This window comes from Malaclemys terrapin, chromosome 19, assembly GCF_027887155.1.
Source record: "Malaclemys terrapin pileata isolate rMalTer1 chromosome 19, rMalTer1.hap1, whole genome shotgun sequence".
In the NCBI taxonomy this organism is placed as follows: Eukaryota; Metazoa; Chordata; order Testudines; family Emydidae; genus Malaclemys; species Malaclemys terrapin.
In genome coordinates this window covers 22,930,753-22,952,911 of record NC_071523.1, presented here as the reverse complement: position 1 = coordinate 22,952,911, position 22,159 = coordinate 22,930,753, and the positions used below count along the sequence as shown (strand labels likewise).

Below are 22,159 nucleotides of genomic sequence, written 5' to 3'. Positions count from 1 at the left end.
AATAAACAGGCAAGAAAAGACTTCTTATGGCTAAAACAAGGTCTCTACGTTTAGTGGAACTGCAGCAGCTGCAGCACCAGGAGCCTATTCAGCTGAATGTTTAACAAGGATTGTCTTTTCCACTTCTGATTTTAATGAAACTGCAATAAAAAACATTTGTCTTGTCATTGAAGGAAGTGTAATAGATTTTGTCTTTTTCCTGTAGACTTCTCTAGCTATTACTGATGTCACCGATTCCCTTTGGATGAGAGGTTTTGTCTAAAAATCCAGAACCAGGAAAAGATCAACTCACATAGAAAATGTTTCTCAATGGAGTGTATAGAAATGGTTTTATTCTAATTGAGGATCCTGTCAGTAATCACTTTTGATGATACTATGAAGGATGAAATCACTGGTCCACCCTGCAGATGGGGTCCCTTCCAGATACAGGGCCCACTTGGGGAAGCTGCCACTGCAACTGCACAGACTGTTCTTTCTCTGAGATAGGGAACTTAGACACTTTGGGCCTGGGGAGTTCTCAGGCTGTTTTCCACACTTACCTGTCTTTCTGACTCATCCAATACACATGCAAGTTTGAAATTCTGCACGCTGAACCCAAAAAGCTTTTATACTTAGCAAATATGACTCCATCCTGCCACTTTGTAACTGTGTTAAATGGCAAACAACATTCGTTGGAATTGGTGAAAAGTACAAAGTGAGACAGAAAAATAAAACAGCTTGATGCTATGTGACCATCTTTATTGTAGTCACTCCCTCCAGCTAAGTGTGTAATAACATTGACAAAGAATAGAGTAAGGGGCTACTTTTCTAAAAAACCCACAAAAACAATCAAAACAAGAACACACGTCTAGAAGTTCTTCACAGGATGTTTTCCAGTTTATTTATAAAAAAACAGAACACCTGTTTAAAAATACATTTAAAATTGTATGCGTAAATTCAACCACAGCTGATCACAGATTCAACTCAAGTAAAATTTATTCAAAAGGTGATTTGTAATAAAGTTTAATGCAATTGTGGAGTTACCCCACAGGCAAAGCACCTTTCTCCTTTTGATGAATTCTCACTACGTCACAGAAACACCACTGGGGTACCTTCCATTTATAGCAATGTTGGGCAAATATTAGCATAAACACAACAGTTTGTTTTAACATCCAGTTTTGCATGTAACAAAGATTCATAAGCTCCACCAACCAAATTTCCAGTTTGATGAAGCCGCAGAGTGTGCAAATATAGCTACAAAATATACTCTGCCTACCTTTCAGATCAGAACTGGATCTCCACTTAAGTCACACAGGCAAACTATGGACAAAAGTAGAAACGTTAATCTAAACCAAGGGAAAATATTAACTCCTGAAAGTAAGAGAAATAAAGGTTTTCAAAGGTGCTTTCTGCATAGGTGGTAAGATATTCCACAGTGAAGCAGTGTGGTTTAAGTCGACTGAGTATGGAGCTAGGAAGCCAGGTATGTTTTAGTTCTAATCATGGTTCTGTCAGTGAAACTGTAGCCTTGAGTAAATCACTGAATTTCAATATCTGAGTTTTCCCTCCCTGCAAACAACAAGACTAACTGTTGTGGTCTTGGTTCTCCTTATACCTACTTCCTCATCCTGTCTGTCACCTCTTGCTAATGTAGGCCCTGATCAGTAAGCAGGTACCTAAGTTTTTGTAGGGGGTCAGGGTCATTTTAGATGGGAGAAAAGCTAAAATTAAACAGCATAAATGGTGAACAGTAAATTAAGATTCTAAAATTCTTTATTTTAATAATCTCACGTGTTATTGAAAACAGCAATAATTAAATCTGGTTTTTAAAACCTGGCAGTGCCCACTTAATTCTCTTGGAAAATCAAGGTGGAAACACAACAGAAATGTAGCAGGCTTGGAAACTGGGTTACATTCAAAATCTTTATTGTACATAAGTGAAGAGTGCTCTGTATGGAAGGGATGATCAAAATGACAGTCGTTAGGTTCTAGGTGTTTAAAATGATTATGATAACGCCAAAGGAGAACATGATTGTGATTCTCTGGAGATGGCACCCTAAACTTGCATAACCCACCAAAAGCCAACTCTAATTGTCCCTTTCTTCATGGATCCAAAATCCTGGAGACTACAGCACCCAGGAGAAAAACTAGCCTTGTGAGGGAAGTTTAGTGAGCTGAAGCAGTTTAGATGGACTTCAATGTGGGAAATTTTCTCCTTTTGTGTCTTACAATACATGGGTTTGTGCATCTTTAGTTGTAAGCAACAGGCCATCTTTGGAAGATTCAGGAGATATTAGATCATACTAATGGGAATGACATGCAGCATGAAAGGCTACAGGATACAAACGATTGCTTTTCTGGCTCCAACCTCTAGGACAACTTGGGATCCCCCCCAGGCATCCCTTTTTTTTAAACCATACAGAACAATAGGGACAGCTCATGCTTGTCTTCTTGGATGAAGCCTGTAGAGTTCCTATAGCCTCATTTCTAATTCTATAATTCTTCTATGCATAATTTTGAACACAGTGTTAGAAAAATGTTACTATTTCCTCACCTGTCAGGTAGTTGATATGTCATTAGTACAGGCTCAGGTGTACAATCCATCATCTTCCAGACTGACTCACACTGACTGCCTGCTGAGAATTATTGCAGAAAATTAAGTCAACAGTTTCCTGTAAAAATCTCTCAAAATCCAGCACAGGCAGTGAATTAACTTGCAAGCCCCTTGTGGGCTGATTCTACACTTGGACCGCAGGTAACTGTTCAGATGATCCTTATGGCAAGAGATTACAAGCTGCTGCTGACTCTTAGGAATCCAAAGTATAACTCTACTTCTACTGAGCATCTCAAGATTCCCACAAACACACAATCCACACCTCACACAACTCCTTCCCTTCTTCAAAATGAGTTTGTCCTATTTTCCCAGTGACTGTTTGAAGAGACCCTCCTCTCGTCAGCCTCACCCTGGGTCAAGTGGGATGCAGGCTATGATCAATGTGTGGAACCAAACGCAACAAAACAGCATGGAAAGGCTTGATGTACAAGGAAAAATAGAGACATTTCAGATTCCTGTTTTGTTTAACTCTAAAGCCAGGGCTGGCTCCAGGCACCAGCTTGTCAAGCAGGTGCTTGGGGCGGCCACTCCAGAGGTGGGCGGCACGTCCAGCTATTCGGCGGCAATTCGGCAGACGGTCCCTCACTCCGGCTCGGAGCGAAGGACCTCCTGCTGAATTGCCGCCAAGATCACGATCGCGGCTTTTTTTTTTTTGGCTGCTTGGGGCGGCCAAAACCCTGGAGCCGGCCCTGTCTAAAGCACATTGAGTAATAATTGCCCCCAAATAATTAACTTTGACAATTGGTTTAAAAAAACAACCACCACCCCTTTCAGTGGCGAGTTCCCACACCCAACATAACCTCTAGCTGTAAACAGTTAATACCCTGTTTCCCCGAAAATAAGACAGTGTCTTATATTAATTTTTGCTCCCAAAGATGCGCTAGGTCTTATTTTCAGGGGATGTCTTATTTTTCAGAAATGAAAAATGCCTTATTATCAGTGGATGCCTTATTATCGGGGAGGTCTTATTATCGGGGGGATGCCTTATATTACAACGAGAGGCAAAACTGTAAGTCGGCCTTATTTTCGGAGGATGTCTTATTTTCGGGGAAACAGGGTAGGTTCAGTACTACAATACGCCATCCATGACTTAAGCCAGTGGTCCCCAAACTTTTTACCTTGTGCCCCCCCCACCTGTCTGTGCCCCCCCTGCCCGAGCCAGGGCTGTGGCTCTGTGAAGCGGGGGACACAGACAGGGGTAAGGGGGCTGAGGCTGGGGCCACAGCTGGGGCGGAGCCTCATCCGGTCCCCTGGGCTGGCAGCTGGGTACCCGGGCGCGGAGGGCCAAGTCAGCAGCCAGGAGCGTAGCTGGGTGGTACCCCCTCCCCACCCCTCGTGGGGGCTGGCCCAGGCCCCAGCTGGGCCCCCCCGAAAGTTCCTCTGTGCCCCCCTATGGGGGTGTGCCCACAGTTTAGGGACATCTGACTATAGCAATGGCACCCCAATCCCAAAGCTTCCCTACCTGTGCCACAAGGAGAAACCTCGTTGGTGCTAGAACCATTAGAACAAGAGCCTATAGAGCTAGATTCAGCTGATTCATTGCCTGTTGTTGCTGAACTTGTACACATCTGAGAGCCCTCTCACAATAAAAGGTCAAACAGTTCACTGGAAACAGAGTGGCTTTCACTATTCTCCAGATCAATGCCCTGGAAAGAGAATGTAACAATCTATCCACAGAAGTTACCTTCATGATTAAAAAGGGGAGTTTCTGATTTTGGTGGGCAGTGCAATAGAAGTGCTAGTAGTTCCTACATCAATTCAGCAGATTAATATGGAGTTTACAGGTCTGAAAATAAATCACTGCCCCTGAAGCTCAGGATAAACAAACACTCATGGTGAAGCCAGCAACCCTCTGGGCTTTCATCATACTGGTTTCTGCTGTGGACCCTTTTTATCAGATTTATTTCAAGATACTATAATTTTGCTGTAAACTCAAGATTTTCTGCTGACAAGACAGCAAAAATCAGTTAGTTGCTTCTTTATGCTGTGTCAACACAGCCATGGATATCAAGCAAGCATAACGGTATACTACAAGGAAGCTTAAGTATTCTTGTCCCCCGATTCACTATCTGAAACTCTCAGCTTCTGCAGCCATGGCTATGTCACTCCCCTTCAGGGCCCTACCCAGCAAAGATTCAGTGGTTAAAGCCCAATCTGGATTCAGGAGCCAACACTTTTTCCTTGCCTACAGACCTCAGATTCCTGCCTCTGAGTATACAGCGGAAGTTGGAGAAAGGCTTTTTCTATGCCCCATATGGAAACTGACCCACACAGATTCCCTGTTCTTCATTCATTAGCTGCATCCCTGGGAGACAAAGGGGGTAATTAATTAAAATGATGTCTTCCCTTTGTTTTGGTTTTCCACAAAGCCTGAAGGACTCTGGTTCAGAGAGGAAGTGAGTTGTGCAGCCCTAGCCAGGTTCCACATACAGAAAGCCCACCCAACATTCCTGGTAGACAGCATGAACTAAAACACCACTGCCTAAGAGAGCAAAGGCAACCCATGGTAGCCTGGACTGGAAGGGCACTGTTTTGTGACATTTATAGCTGCCAATATTGTATTGTAAGAAGATTCCAAGAACTTGAATATAAACTACTTTTTTGGTCAGAGCCTGAAAGCAATTTGTACCTTTCATTCTGTAAAATATAGTCAGTGATAAAAAACCTGCTGTGATGCTTGAACACAGAACAGTATCAGTGTCTGCTGATCAAACCCCACAAAAGTCAGGTTTCCTATAGGGCTCCTTGTTTGCATTTAATACCTGGCATTACTTACACATTTAATTTCCACATGTGCTCCAGCTCCACTGGGAGGTTCCAAAGGCTTTGCAGCTCCTCTTGAAGCAGGTTCAACTGAAGCTACTGAACTGTGGTGGCTGATCACTCTGGGTCTCTTGCTGCTCTTCAACAGACATGGGTGTAGATATTGGAGAGGGCTGCGCCACAGGGTTTGATGGTATACTGAAGAGAGGGCCTGGGGGCATTGTGGAGCATGGATTTAAAGAGGAGGAGCAAGCATACTGAGCAAGAAAGAAAGGCTGAGGTATCTGAGTATATCTGGGGAAACTGTGAAACAACATGGCCATAACTGTGTCCATGTATGGAAAAGGGAAGGCTGGTAGGGGTTGCATGTTGTAGGGCAGATGTGATGATATGGACTCAGGTCTTACTGAGTGGGTGGCACAATCACCTCCTATAGGGGTCATGAAGGGGGGATAGGAAAACCAGACACTGGGTAAGAATGGATGGGAAGGGCCAAGGAATGAGGGAAGGTCACACTGTGGGGGTTCCAGATGTGATGCTTTAGAGCAGTGGTTCCCAAATTTGGGACGCTGCTTGTGAAGGGAAAGCCCCTGGCGGGCCGGGCCGGGCCGGTATGTGTACCTGCTGCGTCCGCAGGTTCGGCCAATCGCGGCTCCCAGTGGCCGCGGTTCGCTGCTCCAGGAAAATGGGAGCTGCTGGAAGTGGCAGACAGTACGTCCCTCGGCCCATGCCGCTTCTAGCAGCTCCCATTGGCCTGAAGCAGCGAACCGCAGCCACTGGGAGCTGCGATTGCCCGAACCTGCGGACGCGGCAGGTAAACAAACCGGCCTGCCCCGCCAGGGGCTTTCCCTGCACAAGTGGCGGAACAAGTTTGGGAACCACTGCTTTAGAGGGAGAGCAGAACTGTTTCCCAGAAGCTGTTCTCTTCTTGTGTGGAAGATCATTTCTATTAGATGAATGCCTGTATGAGGGCTCTAGTGGTTTCTGGCACTTGAGTTTCCCACATTTGCCTCTTCTACAGCTAACTGGGCTGGTCTGCTTTGAAGAGGAGTCTCCTAAAAGACAGGAAAAATAGTCATTCTCTGAAGCAGCAGGTATGGAGAGACAGAGACAGGCCTTCAGAGAAATAATGGAGAATATGCAACACATTCAGAAAGTTAATTTAGCAGAATATGCCCCTGGACAGTTTCTCCAGTCAGGGTAGGAAAATTTTTGCTAGCAGGCTCAGACAGTCCTCTTCTATATCTCATCAGCCCCTCTTACTGCTCTCCTAAGCTTACCCCGACCTATTCTTTCAGAGTATTGGAGTCCTAGTAATAGGAGGCATTACTCTGCTGTGTGGCCTTTTGCAGCGTTTATTGTAAGAGTTACATGTCCTGATACAAGTCCAGGATAGCAGTATCTAGGACTGGGTAGAGACTTCTGTGCTGTGACTACTATTAAGCCCCAGCAATTAGAAGAAAACATCCTGCTCGGATTTGCAGGACTAGTAAGATATTGATTAGGTCACAAGATGCAGAACTAGACTCAATTACTAATTCATTTACCACACAGAACAACTGGTGCCTACCTTGACCATAGGAAAATCCACTGTTGCTTCTGCTCCCTTGATAGAGATAGGACCTATACAGAGATGACAATATCCTCTGGTGGAGCCCGTCAATGTAGTTCTGCTCCTCTTTCAGAGTGTGGGCTGACAAAACCTCCTTTGTTAGTCCAACTTGCTTAAATTCTCAAGAACCACAGTGGGACTCTGAGCATTCAGAGGAGGCAGCTCAATTTGTTCATACTCTACAGTGGCATCTTCTATTGCAGTCACTTCTACAAAAGAGAAGGAAAACAAGTAACTCTTTGGCCTGGCATCCTGGGGTTTGCTCCCCCTTTCAATGAATGATCATTCAGAAAACAATCTCATCTGAGCTACTGAGTGGGTTCACGTGACATTGCAGAGGGAGAGAGAACAACATAAGTCACAACTCAAATATATTCATATAACAGCAGCTGAGTGAATGATATCCCACCCACGGAGACTGAGGTGCACAGGAATGATACAGTAACAGCACTAGGTTCCTGTCCATCCTTCACTGGAACTAACTGTGCAAGCTCTATCTGAGCTTGTATCATCTGTGGTTGTACCAGCCAGTCCATCTTTATAAATGGAAGCAAGGTCAAACACAAGAGATCTATAGCATAAGTGCACATCTAGTGAAGTTCCTATAAAGCTATAATCATGGAAGCAATTTCTACTCCATTTGCTCAGACAGACATGAACTCAACCTCAGAAGTAAGGTGATAGTATCTTATTATTTTATATACTATAGTCTATACCGAACCATAAGCGTAACATCAGGGTGACTATTTAGCAGAGGATGCAGTCATATTTTCAGTAATACAGCTAAGTACAGAGTGTTCACAGTACTAAGGTTATAGAAGAGATTCCAGTTTGAATTATATCTTGTATTATTTGACAATGAATACAATATACACAATACAGAATGCATATGCACAAGGAAGCAAGTAGAGGATGAGCATTCAACCTTAAACATCAAGTAATTCCAATAGCTGAGCGCTTGGTTTTTCAAACTAACTGTAAGCTGGGGGGAGACCCACTAGCAGGGGAAGGAAAAACCAAGTCCCAACTGCTGGACTCTTCACATCCCCGTCTTCAGGGCTGGCTTTATTCTCAAAAGCACCAATTCAAAACCAGTACAAATCAACTCAAACGACTGGGAAATACACCCCCGAGGCCAGTCCAGCTTCAGCCAGCTGGGAGCAGAAAGGAATGTTCCCCTATGGGTCTCTTTTGCACTACCTTTCCTTTTCCTTTTATAATCCTGGCCAAATCAAGCATATGACAGGCTCCTACATGCATCACTAACATTGGGTTTTGCATTAACTATATTTTAGCCTGATACAGACTAGTCAATTCTATAAGGGAAAGTTCCAAGTTTGTCAGAGAATTTTCATCTTTGTTTGATGGTTGCTCAGGCACTTAGTTGTAGTATAAGATACTGATATGAAAAAAAAAGTTTAAATACTTAAAAATAATTGTGACTAACTGTTCATGCTGTTTACTTTTTACATTCACTGTACTTTGACCGTGAAACAAGACTTTTTCATTTCTTGACAGTTTCACTTTTTGATTCTCCTGTGCTAACAGAATGCTATAATGTTCATAGTTTCAAACGCCTGAACAAACCATTGTGACTATCTAGTCTGACCTCCTGCATAACACAGGCTGTAGAACTTCCCCAAAATAATTCTAGAGCAAGTTTACCACATGATGATACTGTCCTCACAGCTGACCTGCTGGTAGGCTAGAACATGTTGTATCTTCCTTGAATCATCACAGGATGAACTCTCTGGGCCTTCAGTGATGTTACTTCTCAGTGCCTGGAGAATATACGAAGCAGTGTTCTGGTTGCCTACAAAAGAAAAAAAATCGTCATCTTCCAAAAGCATCTTAGAGCTGCCCCCTAAGTAAGTCTTTATGAGGGTACATGGCCTGTGATAGTATCACTCCCATAAATTAACTAATTCTGTGAGCTCAAATGAGGACATTTTGCTGAAACAATGTATTGTCTACAAGAAAAAAAATTACAAGCTTAAGATGAAACATCCACTCCAGAAGATCTTAGTGAACACAAAGGAGACACATCCCTCGCCCGCGCCACTTCCCGCCGCCCCCATTGGCCAGGGATGGCGAACCGCTGCCAGTGGGGGCCACGATCAGCTGAACCTGCCGCGTCAGCAGGTAAATAAACTAGCCTGGCCCGCCAGGGTGCTCACCCTGGCGAGCCGCGTGCCAAACATTGCCGACCCCTGTCCTACCCTAACACCAGCAGGCTAACTGAAGTATCCTTGGTGATGGGATGGAAACCCCAGATACTGAGCCTTCCCATCACATAAGTAGGTTTATCAATTAGTTTTTCAAATGCTGCCAATTTTAAAAGTAGCTTTTAGTTACTTTCTACTGCTCGCCATCCCTATTTACAAATCACAACATCTGACCTCTAAACCAAGAGAAACTATGGCAACTCATAGTATTGATGTTAAAACTATTCTATTAGCTTAAAAGGTAGCACAGTGATCACAGGATATGAGCTCTCCTCATTGAGGCTGTGCACAAGTCACTGTTCACAGTGGACTTAATGCTGGGTCTCACAATTCATAGTAGAATCTTGCTGTCAACACACCTAGAAGTTTAATTTAACTTTAGTAATGAAACAGGACTTCAAATTCCTAAACATTTTAGTGGAGGATTTTAATCTTAGATTGCAAGCTCTTTGGGGTAGGGACCATGTTTTCTTACGTATTTGCACAGTGCCTATGCACAAAAGGGTCCTGATCAGGGACTCTGTGCACTACTGCAATACAAGAGTTTGATAACCATAGCCTGCTTCTCCAATAAAATGGGTTAGAACAGCAAACACTTAGAACTATTTTACATGATGTAAGAATTTCTAACACGAAGCTGTCAGAGCCAGTATGCCACTCAAGTCTAAAAGGCAGGACTACAGATCATGGGGAATTCACATTTCATCTAGGGATCAGGATTCTATTAACTCACCTCCCTGCAGTACAGTATCTAGGACTGGATCCTTTCTGTTCTGCAGTTTGCTCTGTGATTTAGTATGCAGCTGTTGACCCAAATTCTTTATTCAGTTCACATTGGCACAGACCTGCTGCAATGTCATCTGGGGGTGTGAGAAAATTACAGGAGTCAGACTGAGGAAACATGAGTAAACACAGGCAAACATAAGCACAATAATGTGCTAAGGTACCTCAATCCAACCTAGCATAGAGGGATGGACTTGTCAGCCTGAGCTTGGCATGTCTTGACTTTTATCACTCAGATTCACTATGGTAAAGTCTACAACCTCTGCCTTTGAATAATTTTCTTGAATTGATATAAGCCTTCAGAGATGAAAGGATAGAACAAGTTAATGACTTACCCAGGATATTGTTTAGGAAACTATATTTAAAATTTGTATTCACAGAATGTCTGTTCACATATGTATTCTGATAGGGGTACCCTGCACATTTCTTTTAACCCTAGATGCCATTTCTTTTTAACCTGGTTTCCCCATTATTTTGTCAAGTCTGCCAGTTCTCTGAAAGAAGTCACTATATATCATTATATGTCTGTAATTTACTTCACATGATAACTTTGTTTGAGGTATCTGACAATTCCAGTCAGGTAAATGCTTACTCTGGCAATTTAAAAATTTTGTATGTTGGACCATTCCAAGTATATATAACTCAAGCTCTTGATTTGTCTTGTTGTATCTTCTCACTTCAATATAATTTCGCAATGCATGGAGTATGTCTGCCATGAGAATTTTCAGTTTTATTATTATATTTCTATTGTTACCTGGGCAATGTCATATTGATAGACTTACTAGTTCTGCTGTATTTCCTCAGCACAATTCCCACTGGAGTCACTAGAGGACGCTATGCTGATGTAATGTTCGTAAGACCCATTGCTACCAAGTCTTCCATAACCACTAGAATCATTGCTATGAACTGGCTGTAAGAAAGGCAGAATTCATTGTCTTAGAGCTAACAGTAAAAAGAGATAATGCAGTTAGCAACACAAAATTTCTAGTGACTCCAGAAATGTAAGTGAAGAATCTTCATTATTTTGTGAGACTTTCAGATTTTCCTTCATCCTCTTTACCTGCAGGAGAAGCTTGTATATTTGTCCTTGCAATTCTCTTATCTCTTTATTGACACTGCTCATCTCTTTGCTTCTTGCAGCAAAAACATCTTCATTCAGAGGGCTCCTGTGAAATACCAATGAAAGTTTAATGTCAAGTCAAACCTAATTTAGTTAAAGAAAGATCTATATAAACAAGATTACAGAGCAGATTTTTAGGGAACGGTATTAACTCTGCTGCTTTATGAGGTGCTATTCTGGTCCTCAAATAGTACACTCGGAGGGAAAATATCAGAAACAATTCAGGCAAGGGATTATTACTACCCAGAAAGAAAGTGACAGTTCCTTCCCATAGCCCTATTGTTTTACAGGGGCATCACCATTTTAAATATTTGTACAAAACACATTTAGGTCTGAAAACTGTGCCATTCCAGAGGATAACATCTCTCTTCCTCTTTCTGCTGTGACAGCTACTATATTCATTTTCCAAATTTAAAAACCAAAACCCAACTCTCCACCCCACTGACATTTTAATGGACTAGGATGATTCTTGACTTACTAATATATTTTTTTTAAATTTAAATTAATTTTTAAGACTGAAAGACAGATGATTTGGCTTTGAAAACAACAGTTGCTGAAATACTTCTCTATATATCACTGCATCTGAGGCTTGTACTGCTAGGCATCTACCAGCAGGTCTTTCCAAAATGCTAAGTACATAGGTTCTTGGGGAATGTATCTGTGCCTCTGCCTCAGTCTCCAAAGGGTTAAATCAAAATTCTGTTTTTATAGCTAACCTTTAAGAACATTCACTGGCAATAATTTTAGTCTGTGTAGTAAATCCATGGATACCATGATGGATGCTATAAAACTCCCTGATATAGACAGATAGATAGAAAGATAATTAACATGTCTGACAGCCTGAAGTGTTTTTGTCTGGAGGCATGAATGAGCATGCACTGACCCCTGATTTGGTCACCTCGGGTTGATGTCATCTCCAGCTTAGTCAGCAAGAATAATCAGGGGTACAGAGAGTACTCTGATTGGCTGAAATCTGCAGTCACCAGAATAAAATATTTAGGAAGGAGTTTCAGGGACTCTATTGCTGGCAGTCAGTGCACTGAGTTTTATCTGGGGGAGGGGAGTAAAGACAATGAGCTTTTGCCTAACATGAGTTGGGTCAAACTTGGAAAATGTTGCAAATAAAATGAGTGTCTGTGACTTCTCTTACCTGTTGCGGGCATTTGCTTCATTAAACCAACATACAACTTGGTGCAAGTGATAGTCTCTATTCAATTAGGGCCCATGACAAGAAAAGGAAGATTTAGGTACCCCAGTAGTGCCCTGTGCAGGGACCCAGGTCTGGAATGGCAGCCAGCAGACTAGCACGAATAAAGGTTGCATAGCATCTACTCCTCTGCACTCTTCTCATTCATGAGAGAAAAATTCAAAACCAATAAAGATTTTGATATGAAAGGTAACTCTGGCAAGTCAGTACGTATCCTGAAAGCCATTTATTATGGGAAACCAAACATATAAGCTGTAGAAGGCAGAAAGTCATATATCCAACCCTGCTGGGAACTAAAGGGGAACCCTGCAGACTGAAGAGCAACATTTACCCAATTTAAAGCATTAAAAGACTAAACAGAAACTAAATGTTTTCAATTACAAAGTGAATTAAAGCAACCCTGCTTCCCAACAGAAAGCAACAGCTCTGTAGGCAGTTGTTGGCTGGGGGACACAGGCTATGCATTTCTCTATTTTTGGGAATACAATATTCAGGATCATTTAACTTTCACTCAAACAAATGAGGATTAAACGCCAAAGAACAATTATTTACTGTGGTCTATACTTTTCACACACCTCTTCAGTTTTCACTTAGAAGATCAAATTAGTCTAGGTGTTTATACATAATGATCACCATGGTAGCTGGATGTTAAAACAATTACACAAATAAAATTTGCTTGGGCTTCCATTTGTCCAATATTTCATTACTGTTATGCTCCTTCGCTAACCCAGGCTGTCTCTTTTGAGAAATGGGCCGAAGCACACATGCCAGCTAGCTGCTCTCCAGTGCATTACTAGTGGTAGTACTCTGATATAGTAAAGAAAGTGGTTTTGCTACGCAGAGAGTTTAGTGGGAAAGAGAAAGTCTCTGAGGGGTTCAGTTCCACAACTGACTTACGTTCGGACTTTGTGCCGGCCAATGATGAACACGACTTTCCTGCTCCAGGGGTTCACAAAGCTGCACCAGCTGGTATCCAACATAACATAATCTCCATTCTGAGTACAAAATCTGATGGGCGAATGCTCAAATGAAGGCTGGCCTGCAAACTTCAGGACTGCATGGAAATCAAAGAGGATTGGTTTACATCATAATACTGCTGTGTCAAGGCTTGGGATCTATCAAAGCAGATTAAGAATAAACATTTTAAACTTAAATCAGATGCTTGAATTCACCACATTGTTGACCAGGCTAGAGACCAGCACAAGTCTGAAAGGACATTATAAAATTGTAGAAATTCCCTACAAGTATTGTGGACTTAATCTTATGCTGAATGGTAACCATAAGGGGGTGATCTTCTGGGTGCAAATACATCAAGATGGATGTTCCAATCAAATCCTGAGGAAGGTAACCCAACAAAGGGACTGCTCTGAAATCCTAACATAATGCCACTCACTACAAAGGGCAGAGGCTGAGCAATCACATTCATACTAGCCTGTCCTGTTAGCGAGATCCACATATATCATTTCTAAGGCTGTGAGTCTTCCACAGAGGTCATGGAAGTCACAGATTCCGTGACTTTCCGGGACCTCATGTGACTTCTGCAGCGGCATGTGCAGCTGACCCTAGGGCTTCCCGAGCAGCTGGGGTGTCTCCGGGGCCAGCCATACTGGCTGCTGCTTGGGCAGCCCCAGGCAGCTGCGCCCAGGTGCTTGTGACGAACTGGGACTGTTCTTAATGTGGTCTTTGAAGGCTGAGTGGGGAGTGTTGGCTGGGAAGGCAGGGCAGGTTGGCTAGGACGGTCTACATTGAGGGATGGGAAACTGGCCGTGAGGGAGAATACCTGAGCATGTAATGTGAGAACCTCGGAAGGGGTTAGAGGCCAGGTGACACCTTTGCCCGGGGAAACTGAACAAAGGCTGTGGGAGGGGACGCTGGGGAGAGAGTTTCAGAGCTGGCTGGTGGAATGGCTGGGAAGCAGACAGGGCTCTGACCTCCCAAGGGGGCTGTGGTGCTCTGGGACCCCAAGAAGGACCTAACTGGGGGGTTCCTGTTGTCTGCGCCTGCAAGACCTGTCTTGGACTGTGTTCCTGTCGTCTAAATAAACCTTCTGCTTTACTGGCTGGCTGAGAGTCATGGTGAATTGCAGGAAGCTGGGGGTGCAGGGCCTTGTGTCCCCCCCACACTCCGTGACAGTGCTGCCCTGGAGCAATGATCTAGGAGCAGCAGCAGTGCCCCGGGCTGCCTCTCCCCAGCAGCAGCAGTGGTGGCGGAGCCCCGGGCCACGGCTCCCTGCCCAGAGCAGCGGTGGGGCCCCAGGCCACCGCCTTCTGCCTGGAGCAGCGGTGGTGGCAAGGCCCCGGGCTGTCCCTCAGCAGCAGCGTCAGGACCCCAGGCTGCCCCCGCCCCCATCAGCAGCGGCCGTGGGGCCCCGGGCTGCCCTCCCCATCAGCAATGGCAGTGGGGCCCTGGGCCGCCCCCCAGCAGCAGCAGCGGCAGGGCCCCGGGCTGCCCTCCCGCAGCTGCAGTGGGGTCCTGGAATGCCCCAACCCCAGGAGCAACAGTGTAACCAAGAGCCTCCCCCCAGAGCAGCAGCGTCCATGGGAGCGCCCCCCCTCCCCAGCGCTTTAGTTAGGGGTATTTTTAGTAAAAGTCATGGACAGGATACAGGTTGACTGTGCGTTGTGTGAAGAAATACTTCCTTTTGTTTGTTTTAAATCTGCTGCTTATTAAGTTCATTGGGTGACCCCTGGTTTTTGTGTTGTGTGAAGGGATACATAATACTTCCTTATTCACTTTCTCCATATTATTCATGATTTTATAGACCTGTATCATATTTCCAAACAGCCATCTTTTTTCCAAGCTGACCACTCCGTCTTTTTTCTCTCTCCTCATATGAAAGCTGTTACATACCTCCTGATCATTCTTGTTGCCCTTCTCTGTACTTTTTCTAATTCTAATATATCTTTTTTGAGCTGGGGGTGACCATGAATGCATGTAGTACTCAAGGTGTGGGTGTACCATGGATTTATATAGTGGCATTATATTTTCTCTTAATATCTATCCCCTTCCTAATGGTTTCTCACTTTCTGTTAACTTTTTTGACTGCTGCTGCATACTGAGGTGATGTTTTCAGAGAACTATGAGTCAACAGTGTGATGCTGTTGCAAACAAAGCAAACATGATTCTGGGATGCATTAACAGGTGTGTTGTGAGCAAGACACGAGAAGTCATTCTTCCGCTCTACTCTGCTCTGGTTAGGCCTCAGCTGGAGTATTGTGTCCAGTTCTGGGCGCCGCATTTTAAAAAAGATGTGGAGAAACTGGAAAGGGTCCAAAGAAGAGCAACAAGAATGATTAAAGGTCTTGAGAACATGACCTATGAAGGAAGGCTGAAAGAATTGGGTTTGTTTAGTTTGGAAAAGAGAAGACTGAGAGGGGACATGATAGCAGTTTTCAGGTATATAAAAGGGTGTCATAAGGAGGAGGGAGAGAACTTGTTCACCTTAGCCTCTAAGGATAGAACCAGAAACAATGGGTTTAAACTGCAGCAAGGGAGGTCTAGATTGGACATTAGGAAAAAGTTCCTAACTGTCAGGGTGGTTAAACACTGGAACAAATTGCCTAGGGAGGTTGTGGAATCTCCGTCTCTGGAGATATTTAAGGGTAGGTTAGATAAATGTCTACTAGGGATGGTCTAGGCAGTATTTGGTCCTGCCATGCGGGCAGGGGACTGGACTCGATGACCTCTCGAGGTCCCTTCCAGTCCTAGAATCTATGAATCTATGAAAAACTATCCATGATGACTCCAAAATCCCTTTCTTGAGTGGTAACAATAACGCAGGTCCTTGAAAGGAAGACATACACTATCTGGTGTCTGCACAAGTTCAATTTTTAAACAAAGAAAACAGGCTTTCAAATGCATCTATTGCATTTTACTCTGGCTGAAGGGATTGTATTGGATTTCTAATATCAAGACTTAAAGTGTGTGTTTACTGGGGTGTTTCACACACAGAATTTAGTAAAATAATTTTAGAGATAAGTTAATGCTATGACAATACCTTCCAGCAATTTCTCTCTTTGGGTTAAGCTGAAAGAAGTGGAGCCTAAAGGATCCAGTTTGATACACTGGGAATGTAACAACACAACAACAAAAAACATTTTCAAAGCTATGCCCAGTGTGCACTTGCTAGAAAGCATCACTATTCCATGAATCTCTTGGAGTCAAATGGGCCTAGTATAACCAAGGGGAGCATAGGTGCTTTAGAAAATTCTGAAGAAACAGGTACTACAAACAAAGATTTGGGGATTTTATAAGTGATTTCTGGATTTAAAAACATAAATGTTATGCTCTATATTCAAAGTGCCCTTTTTGCCATTACAGAGAATGGAAGCTGATCTTGGAACCTCAATTTTCTGGAATGTAGTTAAATTTCTCAATGATTCAGAGAAATCTGGGAAAGCTAATACACTAGATCACACAGGTGCACAGCCTCTGATGCAACCAATGCACTTCACAAGACACCACAGACTGGAGTGCAGCTATACATGAGATCATCTTATACATACATATATGAAGAAGGCAACTAAATTTTATATATATATATATATATATATATAAAAACACACAAACATAAAAGATTATAATAGTATTGACTCCACAGTGAGAGAAGGATGACCTCAGGATTAAGGCATTGGCTGGGGACTCAAGAGATCTGGTTTCAATTCCCAGCTCTGACACAGATTTCCAGTATGACCTTGGGCAAATCAGTCCATTTGTGCTAAAGTTTTCAATCGGTAAAACAGGGATACCTCTTTTTCCCCAAGGTCATTCTTCCTTTCCTGATCAATGGTACTGATGGATGCTAATAAGATTAAAGAGAATCAACACAAATGCCAGATTTTCATCCATCCCCAGAAAAGATCAACCAGCACAGTGAGAAAGGTATTGGAATAAAGTCAATCCTGCCCAAATGCAGAGGGATGGATTAGACTCCCCACATTCAGCTTAAATGTAAGAAAAACCATTTCACACTGGAGTTCAGCATGCCCTTAATGGCCAATAATAAGGATAAACTCTGCTGCTACCCCCACATATAATTTTAATGATATACTTGCCTGATCCTTCAGAAAAAGGATTTCACTTGGGCATATTCATACACAGAAGCCAACAGGAAAGTAAAGAATACAAAAGGCAACAACTGTTCATTTAGTAAATCTCCCACGCCCACAGAACTATTCTAAACTGAGTATCCCCCAGTTTACTTTCTGAGCGAGAGTCCAGCCACCCAGCCCACTTCTTATCAGTTAAGGATACTGTAACATGTCCTCACAGTATTTTCTTGTCTTCCCCAACCCAAGCACTCCTGGAGAAACTGCAGACTTAAAGCTAAATTCAGAGGTGCTGTGAAGTGTGATGTAAATCCTTTACCAATGAGTGAGCATAACAGGGAATAGTTTACAAACCCAGGAGCTAGAAGGTATAAGATAATGTAATTTAAACATTTTACTTAAGCATTCTTACCAGCTCTGTTTGTTGCTTTTCCTGCTTGCTCTCTTCTGACTCCTTGGCATGTAAATTACACCAACTAAGAATAACTTCAGACTCAGACTTACAAGTCCATGAGCCATATTTCAAGGTGATGTGTTGGTGGGGCATAAGTTACATAGCCTTAGTATCTGTAACATATAAGCTGAGGGGTCTGGAACATGTGAGTTACACAAATTTAGACTCACCCAAAATCACCTCTGAATTTGGCTCTTATTTCTATTTGGGTCCTCCTTGGCAGCAGCACACAATTTCCTTCCTGAACAAGTGTATTTGGGGTGAAAAAGCAAGTATTTAAGTAAGTTAAACACTTTCTGTTGAACTTTTCCAACTAAGAATTAAGAAACCAGGAAACTATGTGTACAGTAATCTGAGCCCCCAGAGAGGCACCAAGAGAAAGGGCATCCTATATGCAGTGCAACTAGAAGCAATTCATATGGAATCGAAGTGCAACTGGTCAGAGTATGAAGGAAAAACTGTTGTTAAAACACTTCTATACATGAAAAATGCAGCCAATCTGCAAGGCAGCTTAAACTAATATGCTTGAGATGGGGAGGGGTACAACAAGGCATATAGGCAGTTCTGTGCTCAGGCTGCAAAGACAAACCATTTTCTGTGCAAAGCAAGAAAGAGTGTTGCCAAGTCACCTGCTTGCGTTTCCATGTTCCAGAGTGGGAGGTGGGACTGGGTAGTGTGTGTGTAGAACACACTGATATCTTGAGGGGCCAGCAGCTCCACAAACTGGGAGGAGTCCAAAAATTTCTTCTTACAGTTCAGAATGGAGGCTGCTTGCTCACAGAGATGCACTATCTGCCCAGAAAGCAAGGAAAATATAGCCACAAACGTGTCCTAGAAAACAGGCATTTCTTAAAAGTAATTTCCTCCAAAGCACACCAGCAGTGACATAAGTGTACAAAATTATTGGTTGAGACAAAGCTTCAGAAATCTGTGCTCAAACTAGAGTGCTGGGTTCAAAATCTTATTTTATTCAAGGCATCACAATTCCTCATTCTATAAGATTGTTCCTGGCTTCCTACTGTTAACACAATAGGGCACATGATTCCAAATTGGGCCCATTGTGGCCATCAGCCTACCCAAGGAACATGCTGGTTTCTGACCACACAGAAGTTGCTATGAACAGGACCTGGCCCTCATTACCAACATCGAGGTGTGACACCACTGAAAACTCAAGACAATTCCATCTCTCTCTACCTCTCTCTCCAATGGTACTGAAATAATCTCAAGAAACCTTCATTCTTCCAAGCAAAGCCAGGGAGCACAGCACATGCTGTATATCAGGAAGAAAATAAGTAGAAATAATTTATTCCTGAAGTACAAATATGAACCAAAGAGAAGCCATCCCGAACTACACTGCTTCTCCAGGTTTGGAGCTATTTTACCAAAGCTGTCTCAAGAAATGACAAACTTTTTTGTGATTTGAGAGAACTAAGGGATTCTGAAGGAGACCTTGACTACATTTGGCAAAGGGGAAAAGAAATGTTACTTTTTTCTGCATTTGTTAGTCTTGCGTTTCCCGAATCAGAATGGATGAAGGACACCTCTGATTTGCAGCTGAACTTACTGTGTTTTTTGGGGTGCATTCAGATGTAACTGCTACCAGCTCCTCAATGCTGTATGTTGTTACGTCTGTTTGGAATACTCCATAGTCATTCATGGCTTGGAAAAATGAACCGTTTCCTGACTGAAAAACAGAGGAAAACAAAATAAACAAGAAATGTCAATGAGAAGAGGATTTTGGAAACAGCTCCTACAATCCTGACTTTTAAATCATAGAATATCAGGGTTGGAAGGGACTTCAGGAGGTCATCTAGTCCAACCCCCTACTCAAAGCAGGACCACTCCCCAGATGGATTTTTGCCCCAGATCCAAAAATGGCCCACTCAAGGATTGAATGCGCAACCCTGGGTTTAGTAGGCCAATGCTCAAACCACTGAGCTATCCCTCCCCTCTAAAATATAGGGAGATATACCTATCTCATAGAGCTGGAAGGGACCTTGAAAGGTCATTGAGTCCAGTCTCCTGCCTTCACTAGCAGGACCAAATACCAATTTGCCCCAGATCCCTAAATGGGCCCCTCAAGGTTTGAACTCACAACTGTTGGTTTAGCAGGCCAAGGCTCAAACCACTAAGCTATCCCTCAAACCACTGACTCAATCTTTGATCCTCCCTGTAGTGCTAACAAGGTGATCATGCAGCAATGAACAGCCCAAACCAAACCAGAACCGATAGCAATAAGTACAGGACCTATTCTGAAAGTTTAATCCAGGGGTCGGCAACCTTTCAGAAGTGGTGTGCCGAGTCTTCATTTATTCACTCTAATTTGTGTGCCAGTAATACATTTGAACGTTTTTAGAAGGTCTCTTTCTATAAGTCTATAATATATAGCTAAACTATTGTTGTATGTAAAGTAAATAAGGTTTTAAAAATGTATAAGAAGCTTCATTTAAAATTAAATTAAAATGCAGAGCCCCCCAGCCCAGTGGCCAGGACCGGGCAGTGTAAGTGCCACTGAAAATCAGCTCCATAGGTTGCCTACCCCGGTTTAATCCATTTCATACACACATCACATAACAGCTTAAGGGGACATGCTCTACTCTTACCTAATAGGGAGTGATGAAGCACTGTACCCAATGGCCACACAAGGCTGAGTGCCTTGGCACAGATCACTATGCAAATTACATGATTGTCAGGCTGTGCAGATCCACAGTACACAAAAGAGACACATGCAGGATTCAAGAGACTAATGCATAGAATTGTAGGACTGGAAAGGACCATGAGCGGTCTTCTAGTCCAGTTACTTGCACTGAGGCAGGACTAAGTATTATCAAGACCATCCATGACAAGTGTTTGTCTAACCTGCTTTCAATGATGGTGATTTCACAACCTCCCTAGGCAATTTATTTCAGTGCTTAACTACCCTGACAGTTAGGAAGTTTTTCCTAATGTCCAACCTAAACCTCCCTTGCTGTAATTTAAGTCCATTGCATGTTATCCAAACACAATATTTAAACCCCAACATAGGCATTTCAGTTGCATAGGAGTCACTATGAAGAACATCTGAGCTTTATTATTTATTGCAAAAGACAATAAAGCATCATATTTTGGCCCAGGAGGGGCACATTTTTTAAAGCAAGACATTACATGTGAACCCAGTATAGACACTAATAGAAGCAGCATATGTGACTCATCTGTTGAAACACAGACTATAGGATATTTTAAATCAAATTAGCAATGCTATAAATTACACAATTACATGGGGGCTAATTCATGACTTGATAAAAAAATTACAAGGACTACTGCTCATAGTTCAGGACATAAGATGCTCACCAGCTGGGGTGGGAAATTTTTCTCCTACTCCAAGATACACAATTGCATAAGTTCAGCTATGCATTATTTTGGGGAGAATATGAGGCAGGTGAAGAGTCAGCTCTCTTAGAAGCATCTGGGATAGATCACTGTTGTAGGATGGATACCAGACTAGAACTGCATGGGCAATTGCCTGCCAGGTATAAAGGTTGAGGATTTCTCAAGACATCTAGGACATACATATGTGTAGTGCTGGGGAGGCGCTGATGATCATGGTACATGTAGGTACCAATGACATAGGGAAAGGCATGCGAGAGGTTCTGGAGGCCAAATTTAGGCTACTAGGTAAGAGATTGAAGTCCAGGACCTCCAGAGTAGCATTCTTTGAAAAGACAACTGATACAAAATGAAACAAACAAAAAATCCCAAACCAACCTGAAAATAACCTGAGACCAAAAAAACATTCATTCCAGGTCAAACTAAACATTTTGTTTGACTTGAAACTTATTTTTGGTTTGGTTAAGAATATAAGAAAGAATACTTGGCTAGATGGACCTGTCTTCTGATAGAGGCCAATGCCAAGTGTGTCAGAGGAAATGAACAGAACAGGTAATCATTAAGTGATCCATCCTGTCATCCATTTCTAGCTTCTGGCAAACAGAGGCTAGGGACACCATCCCTGCCCATCCTGGCTAATGGCCACTGATGGACCTATCCTCCATGAGGTTTGGTGAAAAAAAAAAAAAAAAAAAAACAGAAGTCCATTTTCAGTTCAAACTGAACCAAATGTTGTTCGGATTTTTCTGTTAGGCCCCCAAACCAAAAAAAAAAAAAAAAATCTATTATTCACAATCACTCTGCTCTGTATAACACCCTGCCCACACTCCTCTTCCCTTGTAGCTGGGGGGGGGGGTCAGGTTGGTGGTGTTACATACTCCTTTCCTTTGAAATCCACTCCTCTTCCTCCTCCCCAGACCAGTGAACTACAGGGTTCCCGCTTCCTCCAAAACCTCTTTCAGTCCTCCACCAAACACCTTCTCTCCTC

The 22,159-nt window shown here is 42.9% G+C and overlaps 1 protein-coding gene across 1 annotated transcript; it reads right to left on the bottom strand.

The window, feature by feature from the left end:
• Positions 1–5,442: 5,442 nt before the first annotated feature.
• Positions 5,443–19,473, bottom strand: PER3 (period circadian regulator 3). The gene is given in 11 exon segments (XM_054009534.1): positions 5,443–5,659; positions 6,165–6,411; positions 6,927–7,088; positions 7,091–7,236; positions 8,634–8,781; positions 9,927–10,053; positions 10,731–10,886; positions 11,037–11,142; positions 13,201–13,357; positions 18,435–18,636; positions 19,370–19,473. Coding segments are annotated over 11 exon segments (1,761 nt in total). The 5' UTR covers positions 19,463–19,473.
• Between the last annotated feature and the right edge of the window lie 2,686 nt (positions 19,474–22,159).